This window comes from Archocentrus centrarchus, chromosome 17 (genome assembly GCF_007364275.1).
Source record: "Archocentrus centrarchus isolate MPI-CPG fArcCen1 chromosome 17, fArcCen1, whole genome shotgun sequence".
Lineage (NCBI taxonomy): Eukaryota > Metazoa > Chordata > Actinopteri > Cichliformes > Cichlidae > Archocentrus > Archocentrus centrarchus.
This window is the reverse complement of record NC_044362.1, coordinates 20,932,101-20,950,382: the sequence shown is the minus strand read 5'-3', so window position 1 is coordinate 20,950,382 and position 18,282 is coordinate 20,932,101. Positions and strand designations below refer to the sequence as shown.

Below are 18,282 nucleotides of genomic sequence, written 5' to 3'. Positions count from 1 at the left end.
AATATAAAACATATTCTGGTTTAACGCTTTATTGTTTACTAAATAATTCCATATCTATTTCTTCATAGTTTAGCTGACTTTATTAATCTACAATGCAGACAATTTTCAAATAATGAAAAACCACTGAATTAGAAGGTGTGTCCAAACTTTTGACTGGTACTGTATATAAATACATCTTGTTCTGGCTGTGTTTTCATGTATGTTGGTTGGTGTGGTTAAATCAATCTCTTCTTTATTTCCCTCATGCCCAGTTGGTTCTCCTTGCTCTTCTTATCTTTGTAACTTCCATTCCTTTTCCTATGTGAGTAACTGAGTCAATCAGCCCTTTTTTGCCCAGCCTGTGCTGCAGCTATTATGTGTACGTGTGTTGAAACCCCCCCCTCAATTTCTCAAGTATTCTTCTGCCAGAGGTGTGACAGCCATCTCTGCTGGGAGAATTCAGTAGCACTTTTGAAAGCAGCCTGACAGAGTGTGGGGCGTAAATGAGCTCTGGAAAACAACAAAAAAAAGAATGACGACCAGTGACGGGATATTAAGAGAGCGCTGGCAGTGAATTTTCTTAATGTCACGAGGCTGGCCTCAGCAGTGAAGTTAACCAAATTAGAGCAAAGTTTACTGATACAGCACCCAGTGTGAGGTATACCACGTCACTCTCAGCACCTTTCAAATATATCCCAACACTGAAACACAAAGCTGCTTTTAATTCCCAGTACTGTGTTCTTCAGCACCAGCACTCTTGTGTTTGTGTCGGCATGCTCACCAGAGATACTGCTCGCTTGGACACGAAGACTTCCCTCACAATGTCACGTTCAGTAGACAAATCCCTTTTAGTTGACCGAACCCGTTGAGCTTGTGTTGTTTCAACTGCATGCACTCGCATTTATGATTTTTAACACCAGATGATGTAAAAACAAAACAAAAACCGTGCAATGCACATTTGTTTCTGTGAAAGGAGTGAGTGATCAAGTCAATTGAATTCCAGCCGCACAAATACTACAACAGCATTTTAACAGTCTTACAATTTTACATGCTCTCTTAACATGCTATAAGGAGTTACTCATACTAATATTCTCCTCTTGCATGGGAGTGGAATAGCTACATTCTTCTCTTGTCACCTACTCCAGTGCAGTTAACCATAACACGGCCAAACTCTTGAGGAGTTCACCATGGATTTCTTTTTTTTTTTTTTTATTTTAATTTTAATTTGTATTTTTTTGGGGGGGGGGACAGTTACACCCTTTGACTTGTTCTTTTGTTTTTCTCCCCAGTTGAGTTTGGACTTAATTCGCTGCATGGCCTTCACCTAGTGTCTGTAACTCATTGTGCAGATTTTTCATTTTTTGTTTCTATTCTAACTTTTAGAGTCCAGATTGGAGGGTTGGCTGTCTATTCCTAATCGTGCTAATATCAAAAGATATGGATGGAAGAAGCAGGTATGCTTTGCACATTTCCTTTGTTCACTTGCTTTTCTTGTTATCCAACAAGAGGTTCCACCAACCCTCTTATTGTTTCTTCAATGTGTGCAGTACGTGGTTGTGAGCAGTAAGAAGATTCTGTTCTACAATGACGAGCAGGATAAGGAGCAGTCCAACCCCTCTATGGTACTAGATATCGAGTAAGTGTTTTTGTTCCAGTCATTTTCTCCCTTTTAGCTGTCAGTCTTCCTTAAAATTTTAGAGAAGAAAACAAGTTCTCTACAAAGGTGATGAATTTCTCTTTTACTTTCTTGTGTAGCAAATTGTTTCACGTGAGGCCAGTCACACAAGGAGATGTTTACCGAGCAGAGACGGATGAGATTCCAAGGATTTTCCAGGTAGGAGGCTGATTCTTGTTGAGTTTTATTTTTGCATTTCCATGCATTCAGGACCAGAGTCTGCTCAGCCACAGAACTGAGTCTGTCTCTTGCTCTCTGACTATTCAGATTTTGTATGCCAATGAGGGAGAGTGCAGGAAGGAGGCGGATGTAGAGACAGTCCCCCAGGGCGACAAGACCAACTGTCTCCCACACAAAGGCCACGAGTTCATCCCCACATTATATCATTTCCCTTCGAACTGCGAGGCCTGCGCCAAGCCTCTGTGGCACGTCTTCAAGCCGCCTCCGGCCCTGGAGTGTCGTCGCTGCCACGTGAAGTGCCACAAGGACCACCTCGACAAAAAGGAGGATGTTATTGCTCCTTGCAAAGGTAAAATTCCTTATCTTTGCAGGTTAAGCCGTTTATCATGAACATTTTCAAGACGATAAACAGTCCCTAACTGTAAATCTTTGAAGGTATTTTCTAGTTTAAGATAAGATAGATAAGATAGTGTTTATTTGTCACATGCACAGTTATACACAGTACAATGCACAGTGAAATGTATTTTGTACCTGCAACCTTATATACACACACATATAAATAAGAAGAATAAAAATAAAAAGTAATTCACACTATACACTATACTCTATATACTATACACTATACACACTTTTTAAATTATAATATTTACATTGTGCAATAATGGTCCAGTTAGGGCTCAGAGTTGAGCAGACGGATGGCTTGTGGGTAAAAACTCTTCTTCAACCTTTCAGTCTTAGTCCTCAGGCAGCGGTAACGCCGGCCTGATGGGAGCAGGGAGAAGAGAGAGTGTCCGGGGTGGCTGGGCTGTTTTAGGATCTTCATGGCCCTCAGCCTGCACTGCTTGGTGTAAATGTCCTGCAGGTTGGGGAGGGTGGTTCTGATGGTCCGTTCAGCTGAACGAACCACCCTTTTTAGGGCCATGAAGTCCTGCTTGGTGCAGTTTCCCATCCAGGTGGTGATGCTCCCACGCACGATGCTCTCAATGGTGCAGGTGTAAATGTTCCTGAGCACCTTGAGTGGGAGCTTGAAGTCTCTCAGCCACATGAGGAGGTAGAGACGCTGTCTGGCCTTCTTCACAGTGATGTTTATGTGATGAGTCCAGGACAGGTCCTGTGAGATGGTCACTCCCAGGTATTTGAAGGTGTCCACTCTTTCCACCTCAGCACCACTGATGACAAGTGGATGGTAGTCCCTCTGCTGCTTCCTGCTGAAGTCCACGATCAGTTCCTTTGTTTTGCTGACGTTGAGCAGGAGGTGGTTCTCCTGGCACCAGTTCTCCAGGCGGGAGACCTCTCTCCTGTAGGCTGTCTCCTCATTGTGAGAGATTAGTCCCACAACAGCAGTGTCGTCAGCAAACTTGATGATGACGTTGGACTCTGACGTGGCCTCGCAGTCATGGGTGTACAGTGAGTACAGCAGAGGGCTGAGCACACAGCCTTGGGGGGATCCAGTGTTGAGGGTGAGGGAGGATGAGGTGAGGTGACCCACTCGTACCACCTGTGGTCTGCTGGTCAGGAAGCTGTGAACCCACCTGCACAGGGATGGGCCCAGGCCCAGGTCCAGCAGCTTAGAGACCAGCCTGGAGGGAACTATGGTGTTGAATGCTGAGCTGTAATCTACAAACAGCACTCTCACATAGTTCCCCTTACCGGTGTCTATGTGTGAAAGGGTCTTGTGGAGGAGGAAGGATATGGCGTCATCTGTGGATCTGTCTGGCCGGTATGCAAACTGTAGTGGGTCGAGGGTGGTGGGCAGTGAGGAGGTGATGAATGTCTTGATGAGTCTCTCAAAACACTTCATCACCACAGAGGTGAGCGCTATGGGCCTGAAGTCATTGGGGCTGCTGGGGTGTGGTTTCTTTGGGACAGGGACTATGATGGACTTTTTAAAGCAGGTGGGAATCACACACAGTTTCAGTGAGAGGTTGAATATCAGCATAAACACAGGTGCCAGCTGGTCAGCGCAGGTCTTAAGGACACGTCCACTAATACCGTCTGGTCCAGCCGCTTTCCTGGTGTTTACACGTCTAAACGCCCTCCTCACGTCGCGCTCCGTCACAGTGAGTGTCTCCGCCCCTCCGGCCGGGAGCGCAGCGGGCTGTCGGCTTCCCGACTCAAAGCGCGCAAAGATGTTGAGTTCATCAGCCAGAGAAGCGTCGGCAGTCACCGGGTGTGTGTGTGGTGCTTTGTAGTCCGTGATGGTGCGTAGTCCCTGCCACAGTCCCCTGGGGTCAGACTGTTGTAGTTGCTGTTCCAGTCTGCGGCCGTAGCGATGTTTAGCCTCTTTCACCGCTCTGCGGACGTTGTATGATGCAACCTTGTAGTCCTCCATGTTCCCAGAGGCGAGGCCGGAGTTGTAGGCAACGGTGCGGGACCTCAGGGCGTCGCGGACAGATTTATCCACCCACGGCTTCTGGTTGGGAAAAGTCCTGATGGTCCTCCTAAGTGAAGTGTCTTCAACAACTTTCCCAATAAATCCCACAACAGTTTCCGTAAACTCCTCGATGTCTCCGCCCGCGCTGCTGCGAAACATGTCCCAGTCGGTTGAATCCAACGCACCCTGCAGAGCGGCCTCTGTTTGATCAGACCACCGTGTCACTTCTCTCACAGCAGGGGGTTCCTGCCTGAGCCGTTGTTTGTATTTCGGCATGAGAAGTACAGAGGTGTGGTCAGACTTCCCAAAAGGCGGAAGAGACTTTGCTTTGTAGCCATCTTTGAATGGAGAATAGCAGTGGTCTAGGGTCCTCTCTCCTCTGGTGGGGCAGTCGATGTGTTGAATCAACTCCGGTATCAGCTTTTTCAAGTTTGCACTGTTAAAGTCCCCGGCTACGATGAGAGCCGCATCACGCTGGTTAGCCTGATAGGTGGAAATAGCCTCATGTAGCTCGGATAGTGCAGTGTTTGTGTCCGCCTGAGGTGGAATATAGACGGCGCTGAAGATGACCGAAGTAAACTCGCGGGGCAGGTAGTGGGGACGGCATTTCAGGGTTAGGAGCTCCAGGTTAGGTGAACATGATTGTTTCAGAAGGACAACATTCCTACTGTCACACCAGTTGTTATTAATCATTAGGCACACACCTGCTCCTCTTGATTTTCCAGACTCACTCGTTCTGTCCGTGCGATGAACACTGAAGAACTCCGACGGCTGTACGGCGTGGTCCGGTATGAGGGGAGTCAGCCATGTCTCCGTGAGACAGATGATGTTGCAGTCCCTTATGTCCCTCTGAAACTGTATCCTGGCCCTGAGTTCGTCCAGCTTGTTATCCAGTGACTGGACATTAGCCAACAGGATGCTCGGCAGTGGCGTTTGGTGCGCTCTGCGCCTCAGCCTCTCTCTTACGCCGGCTCTTTTCCCTCGGGGCCTTGTCCGTGACCTGGTCCGTCCTTTGTTTGAGCTGGCCCACTGGAAACGCAGTATCTCCCGAGGCCAAGTCGGGTCGGGAGAAAAAGGTGTCAGAATACAGCCAGAGTGCTGTATTCTGATATTAAAAAGAGTCTGTCTGTCATACGTGATATGACACAGAGCAGGTGGAATTATAAAGTCCAAAATTAGAGCTAAACCTAATATAAACAAACAAAGCGTAGGAGCAGGTACGACGGCTGCTGACCTCACCAGCGCCATCTTGGATTTAGTTTATGTTGAGAGACTTGAAAATCCGTGAAGCATTTGAGGATACTTGCACTGACTCTTGAAGAGTTTGGTGTAAACAGGACAAATTGGTTATTGTTGTAGGGAGGTGTGTGTGTGTGTTACTTTCAGTGTTACTCACAAAACATTGTTTATATCCTTGTGGACTTTGTGTTGAAAGCAGATAGTTCCTCATAAATCACGTTGACATGCTGTTCTATGTATTTTAAATTCTGCGTTGTTTACATCCTTGTTGAGTAGCATCTCATTTTGGTACGTTACTGCCACTTGTTGATCAGTGTCATGATCAGGTCTTGTTTACACATCTTCATATGTGTAATATGTGCAAGTGTGTTTAAAGGGTGCAAAATTAAGACATCGGGTAGTTTGAGGTCAAAGTTTTAAGGCTTGTTAACCTGTAACACTGTGTCATCCTGTACAGTAAACTACGATGTGACCTCTGCCCGGGACATGTTGCTTCTGGCCGTGACCCAAGATGAGCAAAAGAAATGGATTGGCCATCTCGGAAAGAAGATTCCCAAGACCCCGCCATCAACGTTCACAAGAGCCTCACCTCGTTCTATGTCCACTCGCTCTGGACCCAACCAGTCCTTCCGCAGGAACCCTAAAAGCAATACAGGAAAGCTGAGGTAACTTGACAACTTTGAACTAAAACCCAGCTCATCAGACCTTATTCTTATTTATTAACTCAAATTGCATATACATATTTTCATTAATGTTGAAATAACTCTAAATGACTACACTAAAACACTAGTGTTTTTTCAAGCAGCAAGTGAGGGTGTGCTACAGTCACTAGTCTTTAAAAAAAAAAAAAAAAAAAAAAAAAAAACTATCTTGTGGCCTGAGATGTGGTCAAGTCAGTCATGTGACCTGCTGTTTGTCTCCTGTGTTGTAGCAGAGCGCAGTCCAGCCTCCAAGCAGCAGACACAACATCAAGCAATTGTTGACAGGAACTTCTTCAGAAAGTGTTTTTGTTTTTGTTTTGTTTTTTTAATAGACTTTTCTCTTTGGCTTTAAACCTGTCTATTTATTGTGTTACTGGGTGTTTCTAACACAAGTGACACTTCCTGGTTAGCTGGTTGACTCCTTGGCTCTGTGCAGTTGACACTTGGGATTTTCTGTTTGGCACTCATGTGCTGTTGGGTTCATCTACTAACTTTTTATTCTTACCTGGCAACTCTGATTGGATTGGTCTGCGTCAGATTTTTACATTACCGGTCTAACATGATAAAAAGGTGTTACAGTGTCTGTAACCAGCTTTTTTTTGTTTCTGTTGTGTTGGATTGGGTTACTAAGGTTAAAAAAAAAAAAAAGGCCTTTCTTTTACTGGACACCTGTCTCTGTTCTTTCTTTCAGCTAACCATCTGAATCGTTGGGATTTTTTTCTGGACTCTAAACTTTCCCTCCTTCCTCATCCTCAAAAACGGAAAACCTGTATTACATAGATAAAAAAACAAAAAAAATATATGTATGTTGACAAATAACCAACGCTGGAAGATTGTGACACATGTAAGATGTAAGGCATCATGGACATTAAAATGTCTGATTCATGGAGGAAGTCACCTGTCCAGCTCAGCAAACTTGCAGCTCTACATTTCGACCAGAAGATGGCGCACGCGTCTTGAACTAAAGGTGGACAATGGAGCGAGAGAAGGAGTGTCATGTAGACATCCTGTGCTTCATATCATATGACAGTTGTAAAGGAAACTGGAAGGTAAAAGGGGGTTTTGCTGGGACTGCTGCATGTATGTGTTCAGTTTAAGGTACTGTCATACAGGGATTGCAGATCTACGGCAAAAGGTTGCGTCTCAGGGGCGGAAAATTCATATCTATTTAGTAATTTCTTTCCCCCACCTGTCAAATAATGTGGGCTTTAATGCAAGTGTTTTGTTTTTTTTTTTTTTGTTTGTTTTTTTTTTTTTTTTAAATGCCTTCATCTAATGTCTCTGGCCTTGTTGCCTTTATTCTTATCACTCTGCAAGTCAGTTATATCAGGTTTGGGACCGCATATTGGGACATGAGTATTAGATGTTTTGAGTATTGAGTGAGGAGCATGCAAGATCATCATTTAAATCTATGCATTGTTTTTATTATTTTATTGCTCCAAGCCATAATGAAAATTCCATTGTAATGGCATATAGGAGTCGTAAACTTTTTTTTTTTGTTTATTTGGTACATTGTAATATCTTTTTGTGTATTTTTTTTCTTTTTAATGTATTGCCTTACATTGATTCATAGATAAGTGGTTCAAAAGGAAAACATTAAGTTAACAAATGTAAAACTGCACTGTTTGACTTGACTGTAAATTATTTGTAGAAGACTAAACAGGTGTAGCATTTGGCCCACCTAGTGCCTTAATGTTTGGATATTGATTTTTTTTACTGCCATGTTTTTTTTTTTTGCTGTTTTTTATTTTTATTTTTTCCTGAAACAAGACAAATCTTAACTCTTCCATCATTTATTTTTTAAGAAATTGCCACAGGTGTGGTTTTATCAGAACTTGCTTTGTCTGGTTTGAATATATAAAATATATATATATATATATATATATATTAGATTACCTCTTTATGAACACACAGCAATAGAGTTCCCTTACTTGGTTCATATCACAAATTTGAGGAGGATGTATCTGAAAACAAGCCTACCTGTGTCAATGATTGTCCTCATTAACAATTACAAGTTTTCTCTAACACAGTAATGTCCCATTAATGCAAACCCCCCACAGTGTATAATATGAGAGAGACATAAGGATTATGGGATACCTCCACAGTCTTTTTATTTGTAACTTTTTGTTCAGTTAAAAAAAAAGCACTGGAACTATGATCTGCTCTTGTCTTGGATAATTTGCATGGTAAAATTGCATTGGAGTCCGCACTGATGGATATGTCAATAAACATATCTCTGTCTGTCATTGTATAGTAGTTTTGATTTATTTTGGGCCTTTTCAGCTTTTATTTGGAACAGTACATCATATGTGTAGGAAATGCATTAGTGCAGAATAAAACCCAGGCCTTTGCAATGGATCTCCTGGTTAACCACTGGCACCTTTAGTTGTAGGTAGCTGCAGTTTTATGCTTATATATTCTAAAAGAGTGTGTGTGTGTGTTTAGTTTTATCAAATGGGGAGTGGAAGGACCAGAGGGGCTCCATCCACAAAGTTGGTCTATGTTGAGAGCAGCGCACAGGCTCAGACGAGTCTCTTTGCTGTGTGATAACTATCATTCACTCGGAGTTCATCAGACTGAGGAATCCGTATAGTTACAGCCCTGACTCATAAATACTGTAATTAATGAGGTTTGAATAATCTGGGTGTGTGTAGCTCGGATGCGCCGCAGCTGGCAGCAGGACGACTAGCAGATGCCAGAGCGCGTCGATAAGGTTGCAGCGTCATTCTGTTTGAATGAAGTTCAGACTGAGAACTAGCAACTCTTCATTCGCGCCCCGGTGGACCGAAACGGGAAATAATAACGAGCTGAGGAAACAAGATTGCCAAATATGCCGGTGTTTACAGGTATAGTACTTTTAATACAGCATAATTATTACCAAGGGGACAATACATTAAAAACAGGAACCCGTACACGTGTTTTAGTGCGGCAGCATAAATTACATTAGCCTGTTAGCTTAGCTGATGATTTGCAGTTAGCACGCTAACGCTTAGTAGTCAATCTTGTCCGACTCTTATTCATAGACCAGTGATAGATTTATTTCAGGAGACACTTGTGTGAGACAAGGGAACGCACAGGATTGTTAGAGCACTGTAGCCGGCTCGCTGTTTGTTAGCACTGTTAACTGAGTGCGTGACAAAGCTGGCTAAGCTAACTGAGCTACTGCTGCTGTCAGCTGGCTCAGTTACCCAGTTAGCGGTTAAGAAGTAAGGTGGTTTAACTAGCTATGAAAATACACTGATTCTCACCGCAATGTCTGCACTTTAATTGTGCTTTTGGCAGCCAAAGACGTTTGTCTCTTTTTTTTTTTTTAACAGAATGGCGAGGAAAAACGCAATCAAGCCTTTTACTAGCATAGATAGCATTGCTAACAAAGCTAGCCAAATCATAGTGTACAGTTACGCTCTTACTGCAGCTGCGGTTTTTTGGAGAGACATTATCACTATTTGTTTTCTTACCGTGTCAGTAATCTTACATCGATTTCTGTAATCGCTAATAAATACCTTTATCACGCTGCATTGGCAGTCAGAGCCCCGTATATTTGCTGGCTCCCACTTTGTGTTTATTCAGTCAGCAGGACTGTCCTGGTTTCTTGGAACGCTTCACTGGTGCTAACTAGATGCTGTGTCATACATGTTATGGTTTTCCCAATTATGCACCTGGAAAAGCTGATATGTTGACACTGAGTGCTTCTGTTTCTTTCAGTAAATGTGAAATGGGGCAAAGAGAAGTTTGATGCAGTAGAGCTCAACACCGAGGAGCCACCCATGGTTTTCAAGGCGCAGCTCTTTGCCCTGACAGGAGTTCAGCCAGACAGACAGAAGGTCATGGTCAAGGGAGGCACTCTGAAGGTACTAATATCAACAGCAGTCAAGACTTAAAAATATGTTTGTGTCTGCAGGTTTCCCATCCAAAGTCCAGAGAAGTTGGCCCAACCAGTTGCTCTCACCCCAAACAAGTATACATTAATGAATATTGACAACTCTCCCCCTCCCCATTGTTGTTCACAACACCTCAGAAAACCACACTACTGCATGCAGCGATGAGCTCCTTTTAATTTAAACATACTACTTAAGTCCAAGTTTCACTTTAATGCACCTTCTTGCTGTTGCACACATTCTCTGGAGTAGTTGCACTTCAATTCTCAGCTCAAACCAGTGCTCCATTTATTCCTGCTTGAGTGGTGTTTTTTTTTTTTTTTTTTTTTTTTTAAATAAGCTATTTCGAGGTTGTATTTAGGCTCTTGTAAAAATGAAAGGGATTAAATATGAAGAGAGATTGTGATACTACCGGTTTTGTATTTCATTTGTTTTGGAACTTAAAGGCTAAAGAGAAAGTAACCCTTGTCCATTTTAAGTTAAGGTGCTAATCAATGTTTTATGTCAATTCTAGGATGATGAGTGGGGAAATATTAAACTGAAAAATGTGAGTACTGCATATTCCAAGTGGTTCTTTACAGAGTTCTACTGAGGTTTAACATCTTTGTCACAAAATTGTGACAAACAAACTGAAATTCAATAAAATTTTTTTTGTTTTTTTTTTGAAGGGGATGACTCTGCTGATGATGGGCTCAGCAGATGCCCTGCCTGAGGAGCCTGCAGTCCGGCCCATGTTTGTAGAGGACATGACTGAGGAGCAGCTGGCCTCAGCTGTGAGTAATCCTCAAAATTACCACTGTGCCTTGAACAAAGATAACGATTACAGCTTTCGGTGTTGAAGTGACCGATTGAAATGTTTTCTTCTACTTGATGTTTACTAAATGGGAAATGTAAACTAAATGTCTGGAATCATTTAGCATTTGAAAATGATAAATTATGTTGTTTCAGCATTTGTGTGGTTCAGAGAGAAATTTAAGCCACAAGCTTGTTTTGCTTTATGCCAGTATTTCTCAAAATTTTATTGAAGATAGAGTATGCACCAGCCTCAAAATGCAGTATGAATTACACACTTCCCAGATGATAAATGCTGGATAAATGTCTCTTTTAAAGTGAAACGGGTAAACGAAAGACCTTCCCCCTTTCTCATTTATCAGTTTGTACATCTGTGCATCCCCTCCTGAGGACATAGTCGGTCTCATCAGGGATAGATGCAGCAGAGTAGGTGAGGCAGAGACATGAGGAGGGAGGAGTTGGTTGAAGAAACAGGCCAAAAAATGAGACCTGTTTCTTTTTGAGCCCCGTTTTGAGATGTTTGGCACAGGTGCATCATAAATTGTCACAGCCCCACTGCAACTATGTTTCACGCTCTCAGATGTAGCAGTGTTCTTTATATATTTTTTTAAATATAAAGAGATGACAATACATGATAAAGATGAAATCAACTCAGACTGATACATTGATTCTGTATTGTCCCTTCTGCACATCTATGATGAAACTAAATTAATGACATATCCCTTATATACAGATACTGTTGTACCTTAAGAGGAACTTATTTCACTTTCAATGTTGTCGTTTTCAGATGGAGCTGCCTTGTGGACTGACAAACTTGGGCAACACCTGCTATATGAACGCCACAGTGCAGTGTCTACGCTCTGTGCCAGAGCTCAAAACTGCACTCAGGAGGTCATTTTTACTGTATTTACTGTGTCTCAGCAACACGTTCAGAAGTTTAAAGCACAATTGCCCTTCGGTGTTTGTTTTATTCGTGCTCACATCACGTCTCCCTCTACAGGTATTCAGGTGCTCTGCGATCTTCAGGGGCAAATGCACCATCTCAATACATCACAGCAGGTGTGAAGCATAGCGACAAAATGGACATATTAATGCCTTAAATTTGCTATTACAAATAAAATGTTTATTTTTGCATCCTTAGCCCTTCGTGACTTATATGAGACTATGGATAAGACCTCGTCCAGCCTCCCACCCATTATTTTGCTGCAGTTCCTCCATATGGCCTTTCCACAGTTTGCTGAGAAGGGGGAACAGGGGCAGTACCTTCAGCAGGTGAAAAATATTAAGTACAGTTCTGCATTGCTGAAATTTGTTCAGCCTTGCATCCTTAACATGGTCTCATAATAACAGAAAATGCGCGAAACATGTCTTGACATTGTTGTGCTTTATTGTTCATTCAGGATGCCAATGAGTGTTGGCTGCAGATGATGAGAGTGCTTCAGCAGAAGCTGGAGCCACAAGAACAAGAAACTGCCATGGAGGTAACCTTTTTTTCTTTTTCTTTTTTTTTTGTCTTCTATTTTGTAGTGCGAGAATGGATGTCGGATAAGTTCAAAAGAAATTAAATTTTTTTTTCTTTTCAATCTTCAGACTGAATCTGAGAGTGGCGCTGCCTCTGCTTCTGCAAAGAAGAACTTCATCGACCAGTATTTTGGTGTAGAATTTGAAACTTCGTATCCTTCTGTTGTCTGTCAATCGGATCTTTGTACATTTTAATTCTTAGTTCAGTATGATTTGAGTTGAATAGACGGCATAAAAGGTCACACTGCCGTGCCATAGTTGTTTGAAATGAAATAAGATACAGCAGTGAGATATTATTCTTCTTAACGCTACTATTCAGCATGAAATGCACAGAGTCTGAAGAGGAAGAGCCAATCAAGGGCAAGGAAAGCCAGCTTCAGCTCAGCTGCTTCATCAACCAAGAAGTCAAATACCTGGCAACAGGACTAAGGCTGGTATGTGTCATGAAAAGGCAGAGGCCTGTGTGCAAACCATAGACGGCATCAAAGATGCATATAGCCACTGTGATGCCACACATTGGTATTGGACTGGGAATTTTGAAGCTTTAACATTGGTCTGTTGCCTCCACCAAAAATAGTTTTTTTTTGGTCTTTGTGCCTTTATTGGATTGTGTGACAGTGAAGCGTAGACAGAAAAGTAGGAGAGCGCGGGAAGTAGTTATCTTGTATGAAAGGGTGGAATACTAAGTTAACATCTAACACTAGCTTGATTAGCAACTTGCATTCACAAACTGTATGTGCAACGCACATGCACATATTAATAAGTAATATGTATACTATAAATCTAAGAAACAGCAGCAAGAAGGTATAAGACAGAAATGTGTGTAAACCTTTGTTGTGACAGGTATTTTCACTTGTCAAGAGAAAAGGAGCTGTTGTACAGTTTTAGGTGGTCGGAATGATTTCCTGTTCTTTTTGTTGAATAAGTCTGAGGGAGAATGAACTCTGCTGACTCTGTAGTGTGGAATTGAGTGGGTGTGATGGGTTGTCTGTGATGGAGAGCACTTTGTTCAGTGCCCTCCTGTCCCTCACTGACTCAAAACACCTCCAGATTCTGGCCAGTGATGGTTCCAACCTAGTGGATTAGTTTGTTGATCCTACTGACATCTCTGGCACTGTCCCCCCACCCCCTCCCCCAGCAGACAACAGCAAAGCAAAACTGGTAGAAGATCTCCAACATCTTGCTGCACACATTGAAAGACTTGAGCTTTATCAGAAAGTACAGTCTGCTTATCCCCTTGTTGTACACTGTTGGTCCTCCAGTCCACTCTGTCATTCAAGTGAACACCCAAGTACCTGTAGCTGTCCACTGTTTCAATCTCCTCGTAATGGGCTTAGCTGCAGTTTTTTTTTTTGTTTTTTTTTTCTTTTCCCCCCTTCCGGAAGTCAACCACTATCTCTTTTCTTGATGACATTCACAAGAAGATGATTTATTTATTTTTATGGCATTTTTGGCCGCAGCGGCTTTCATTGATAGTAGAGAGAGACAGGAAAGGGGAGATGATATGCGGACAAACTGGTGACAGGCCGGGACTCGAACCTCAACCCAGCATTTATATGTGGTCGCCTGCTCCACCACTGAGCTACCTGGGCGCCCACAAGGAGGTGATTTCTGCTGGAACACTCCACAAAGGTCCTCACCAGCTCCCTGTTCCGACTCCTGCCCACCTCTAATACATCTAACCACCGCAGTGTCATAGAGATCTTCTGCAGGTGGCACGACTCACTGTTAGACTGGAAATCTGAGGTTTACAGAGTAAACGGGAATGGAGACCGTATCGTCTCCTGCGGTGCCCCAGGGTTATTGACCACCACATCAGACAGATGTAGAATTTTACTCACCAAAAGTGAAACACGAACTTCTGGGATGGTCTGTACCACACAGCAGGCCCATAATATTAATCAGATAATCCAGTGGCTCCCAAATTCAAGAGTACTGCGGCTCCTTGAAAACCAGAAAATCCCATGGGGCCCCCCCCCCTCTGTTGTATAAATAAAAACCTTTGTGTAAATATGTAACTATGCATACTTGTGAGTAATTTCATGTTTGTAAACAAGAACTGGTTCTCAAACATTTTACCTTGCAAAATAAAGGTTTAAAAAACAAAACTGAATTTCTTAAAGTTCTATGGGCCTCCTGCAGTACCTCTGCGGCCCACCAGGGGGCTGTGGCCCACACTTTGGGAACCACTGAGATAATCCATTAAAATGCACCAGCAGCACACACAGTGAAGAGGTCCAATTTGATGACTGCAGATAGTAGATGAGGTCTAACAGATGCAGCTTTTTCGATCTTCATGTTTGGCTTCATTTAATGTGCTCTGGACGTTGCACCTCAGTGTAATAAAGAGTGTCAGATCTCCTTTAGAAGCTGTTGGGCACCTTGGCTACATTGCCCTTTTTAAAAACCTTCAGAGGAGGTCAAGACATGTAGGGGCTTTACCTACAATACAGAGTGTCTTGAGGCGACTGTTTGTTGTGATTTGGTACTATACAAATAAAATTGAATTGAATGTATGTGAAATATTCATATGCCTAATTTGTCTGCAAAATGATGATCCAGTAATGTTTCTGCCCACCCAGAGACTGCAAGAAGAAATCACAAAAATGTCTCCAACCCTGAACAGAAATGCGCTGTATATAAAATCTGTAAGTCTTCCTTTTGTCATTTCAAATTGTCAGCTGTGTGTACGGACTTGAGTGTAACATTTATTTTTGGTTTCTTTCCTCCTGTTAGTCAAAACTTAGCCGTCTGCCTGCCTACTTGACTGTTCAGATGGTCAGATTTTTCTACAAAGAGAAGGAGTCTGTCAATGCAAAAGTTCTAAAGGTTTGTCTTCAGCTGCAGTTATTTCTAACAGTGCTCACTATAGCTGCAAATGTAAGTCTAAGTCTGGATGCTGTATAATTTTTTTTTTTTTTTTTTTTTTTTTTCCTTTTAGGATGTCAAGTTCCCACTTATGTTGGATGTTTATGAGCTGTGCACTACGGAGCTCCAGGAAAAGATGTTACCAATCAGGTCAAAGTTTAAGGAGGTTGAGGACAAGAAGATAGAGAAACAGCAGCAAAAGGTAAAGTAGAACTATGGCTGTTTGCACATATTTGGTAGGTGATGAACTCCTATTTAAAACATAATAACCAGTTCTGTAAGTCTCCTTATTTTCTTTTTTCTGTAGTTGATGAAGAAGCCCGAAGCAGCAAAAGAAATGAAATATGAGCCTTTCTCGTTCCCAGAGGGTAGGTACATGTGACACTGCTTCAGCATCAATAACTGTGTGAAAGTACAGGAAACTTAGTACATGAGTAGAAAAACACATTCATGTTAGTTAAAGGAATCAGGTGTTGAAGTGGATGAATAAAAATGAATCTAAATATGTTATAAAAATAAACCCTACACATATTCACATCTACACTTGTGCAAAAGTCTCAACCCATCCCTGATTTCTTTATATTTTGCTTCTAAGGTGACAGACTTTGTAAATTCTTTTTTTCTTTTTTTTTTAAAAAGTTGTCTTGGACAATAGTTCTCCAGGCTTTCTGAAGGTCCTTCAAAAATTTTTCTTTGGGCACTGTCTGCTTTTTCATGCAGTTCAGTGTACAGAATCCAGTCCATTCAGTCTAGGATATTTTTAAGCCACTTAACAGTGACCTATGAATAATTCAACCATAAAAAGGCACCCATCTCAAGGGATGAACCAGTCTGCACGTTAATAGACAACTTAGCAAAGAACCAATTTTAAATGGTATCTTTTGGCACTTTGTTACTAGGAGCCTGTCACAAAAACACAATGTGTTACTATTTCTTGACTCTATGAAAAATGCCAACAATAACACTATTTGACAGGCATAAAATAGTATTTTTGCACCAACAAGGTGATTTCTCAAAGAGCTGATAGCTGACAACTTGGCATGGTGTGCAGTGTGTCCTTAAAAAAAATATCTGAGGAAACTGTGGAGGACAAAAGTGGCAAGCTTCAAAATACTGTCTACAGTAAAATCTGGCAAAGACCTGATACAGGACCTCAGAGATGCATCTGGCTCTCCACCTGATCCATCTACGGTTCAACAAAGCTTTATCAGAAATGGTCTGAAAGGGGAGAAACAGCTGAGGTATACCGAATTACACAAGAACTGGAGTGAAAATTAGTGGCACCAGGTCTTAAATGAGAAACTTTTAGCTCATATTGGCATTATTGCTATGATGTGGTCAGGAGAGAGGTGTACAACAGTGAGTGTCTGCAGCCATCTGTAAAACACTGGAGGCTCAGTTATGGATTCCTTCAGAAAGGAAGAACTATCTTATATCTTGTATTTGCATGTATGTTTGCATGTTTCAATAAATTGCTGCACCTATTTCCCATTTTCCTAGATGAATATAAATGAGGGGTGGCTCAAGACTTTTGCATAACTCTATTTTATGGCTATTAAAAGGCAGGAAGCAGTTTTCTCTTACTGTCTTTGTCACATAGGCTTACAAAGATCATAAGTTTTCAGAGAAATCCAAGTATGTATTTGTGTTTCACCGTGAGGATGCTTTTCTTTGAATCATGAGTCAGAATTAAAGGCATGGCATCCGTTTTCTTTTAGACCTTGGTTCCAACAACAGCGGCTACTACGACCTGCAGGCTGTGCTGACACACCAAGGCCGCTCGAGCTCCTCAGGTCACTATGTGGGATGGGTCAAAAGGAAAGAAGGTAATCACAGTTGTTTGACAGTAATGCAGCATGAATCGTGACATCTGTCAGTTCCAAATTATAATGTGCAGGAGCTTCATGTGTTCACCCCCCCCCCCCTTCCTTCTGGCCTCGTTCTGACAGATGAGTGGGTCAAGTTTGATGATGACAAGGTGAGTCTGGTGTCTCCAGAGGATATCCTGCGACTGTCAGGTGGTGGAGACTGGCATATAGCGTATGTTCTACTGTATGGCCCTCGGCGGCTGGACATACTTGAAGAGGAACAGTAGCTGTGGCAGACTTCTCAGAAGACAAAGACAACATCCAATATACATACAATTTGCCATTTCCAAGCACTGTCTGCATAGATGTGCAATAAAACTGGTGTCTTTAAAGATTTGATGACCTTAATTTTTTTTTTTTTTTGTAACCAACACAGATGCTTGTAAAACAAATTCTGGTTAAATGGTGTTAATATTCAACCATAGTGGGCTTTGAAAATGGAGATATGATGAGAGGCAATCTCTGGACTGGATCCTCAAGAGGTTTTGGAGTCTAGCACTGCAGTTTCATTAAATGTTTTATACACATTGTATATTTTTTAAAGCCTTTGATAAGGTGCTCATATCATTAAAGCAAAATATTTCTCTCTAGTCATTTAATCTTGTACAGAAATGCCTAGCCAAGCTGCTGTCCTTGACATTCTGGCTTGTGTCGTCTCAGACGTATTACAGAACACTGTAAAGACTTGCCCTTGTTCACCTGTTGGCCCCTCTGGGAAATTTGGGTTCAATCTCAGGTCTTTAAGTGCTTGGCTCACATCATCTCCTGTAATTGTTCTCAAATGTATTGATAGATGAGGTTCTTTCTGCCAAATCTTCACTAATGCTCTTTTCAGGGAAGTGTGTGGGGAAATGGTTCAGAACATGTTGCCCTTGTGGTGAACTGTGTGCGGTTTAATAAAGGCTTGAGATTCAGCTGCGACCGTTTGCTCAATAAGCTTTTGAACATCATTCTTGCTGACACTGATTTCGGGCTTTAATCTACACGTTTAAAAATGCTGTGCTTCACCTTGTTTCTCCGTGCGGGTTTCCTGACCGCCCTGCCACAGTGTGTAAGATCTGAACATCAACACTCTGTAATAACTTATTGACTGAGCTCGTATCATAGGTGGTGAAAATAAAGTGTTACATCAAAATGAGATTGTTGTGTATCAAAACAAATGTGCCAGTCATTTTTTTTTCTTTTTACAAGGAAAATTTATTGAATT

At 42.1% G+C, this 18,282-nt stretch overlaps 2 protein-coding genes across 4 annotated transcripts in view; both read left to right on the top strand.

Moving 5' to 3' along the window:
• Positions 1–8,394, top strand: part of rock1 (Rho-associated, coiled-coil containing protein kinase 1) — a 35,479-nt gene extending 27,085 nt beyond the window's left edge. Inside the window, exons 28-33 of one of the 3 annotated variants that reach the window (XM_030752239.1) lie at positions 1,363–1,433; positions 1,527–1,615; positions 1,735–1,813; positions 1,922–2,183; positions 5,905–6,112; positions 6,840–8,394. In XM_030752239.1, coding sequence (XP_030608099.1) covers positions 1,363–1,433; positions 1,527–1,615; positions 1,735–1,813; positions 1,922–2,183; positions 5,905–6,112; positions 6,840–6,843 — 713 coding nt within the window. In that variant the 3' untranslated portion in view covers positions 6,844–8,394. Of the gene's footprint in view, positions 1–1,362; positions 1,434–1,526; positions 1,616–1,734; positions 1,814–1,921; positions 2,184–5,904; positions 6,113–6,378; positions 6,810–6,839 lie in introns of those variants that run through there. The other 2 variants (XM_030752238.1, XM_030752236.1) reach the window with 2 other exon arrangements.
• A 431-nt stretch (positions 8,395–8,825) lies between these two features.
• usp14 (ubiquitin specific peptidase 14 (tRNA-guanine transglycosylase)) lies at positions 8,826–18,210 on the top strand. The gene is made up of 16 exons (XM_030751790.1): positions 8,826–8,994; positions 9,854–9,999; positions 10,541–10,573; positions 10,695–10,799; positions 11,606–11,709; positions 11,819–11,877; positions 11,960–12,090; positions 12,219–12,299; positions 12,409–12,491; positions 12,659–12,773; positions 14,922–14,987; positions 15,076–15,168; positions 15,281–15,409; positions 15,515–15,575; positions 16,926–17,033; positions 17,157–18,210. The coding sequence occupies exons 1-16, from the start codon at positions 8,979–8,981 to the stop codon at positions 17,300–17,302; spliced, it is 1,476 nt and encodes a 491-aa protein (XP_030607650.1). The 5' UTR covers positions 8,826–8,978; the 3' UTR covers positions 17,303–18,210.
• The last annotated feature ends 72 nt before the right edge of the window (positions 18,211–18,282 follow it).

What these genes read in the sequence shown, in the direction of transcription:
- usp14 (XM_030751790.1), top strand. An exon ending in TCAAGGGAGGCACTCTGAAG is followed by an intron (nt 10,000 to 10,540) that starts GTACTAATATCA and finishes TGTCAATTCTAG; the next exon opens with GATGATGAGTGGGGAAATAT. An exon ending in ATCTCAATACATCACAGCAG is followed by an intron (nt 11,878 to 11,959) that starts GTGTGAAGCATA and finishes TTGCATCCTTAG; the next exon opens with CCCTTCGTGACTTATATGAG.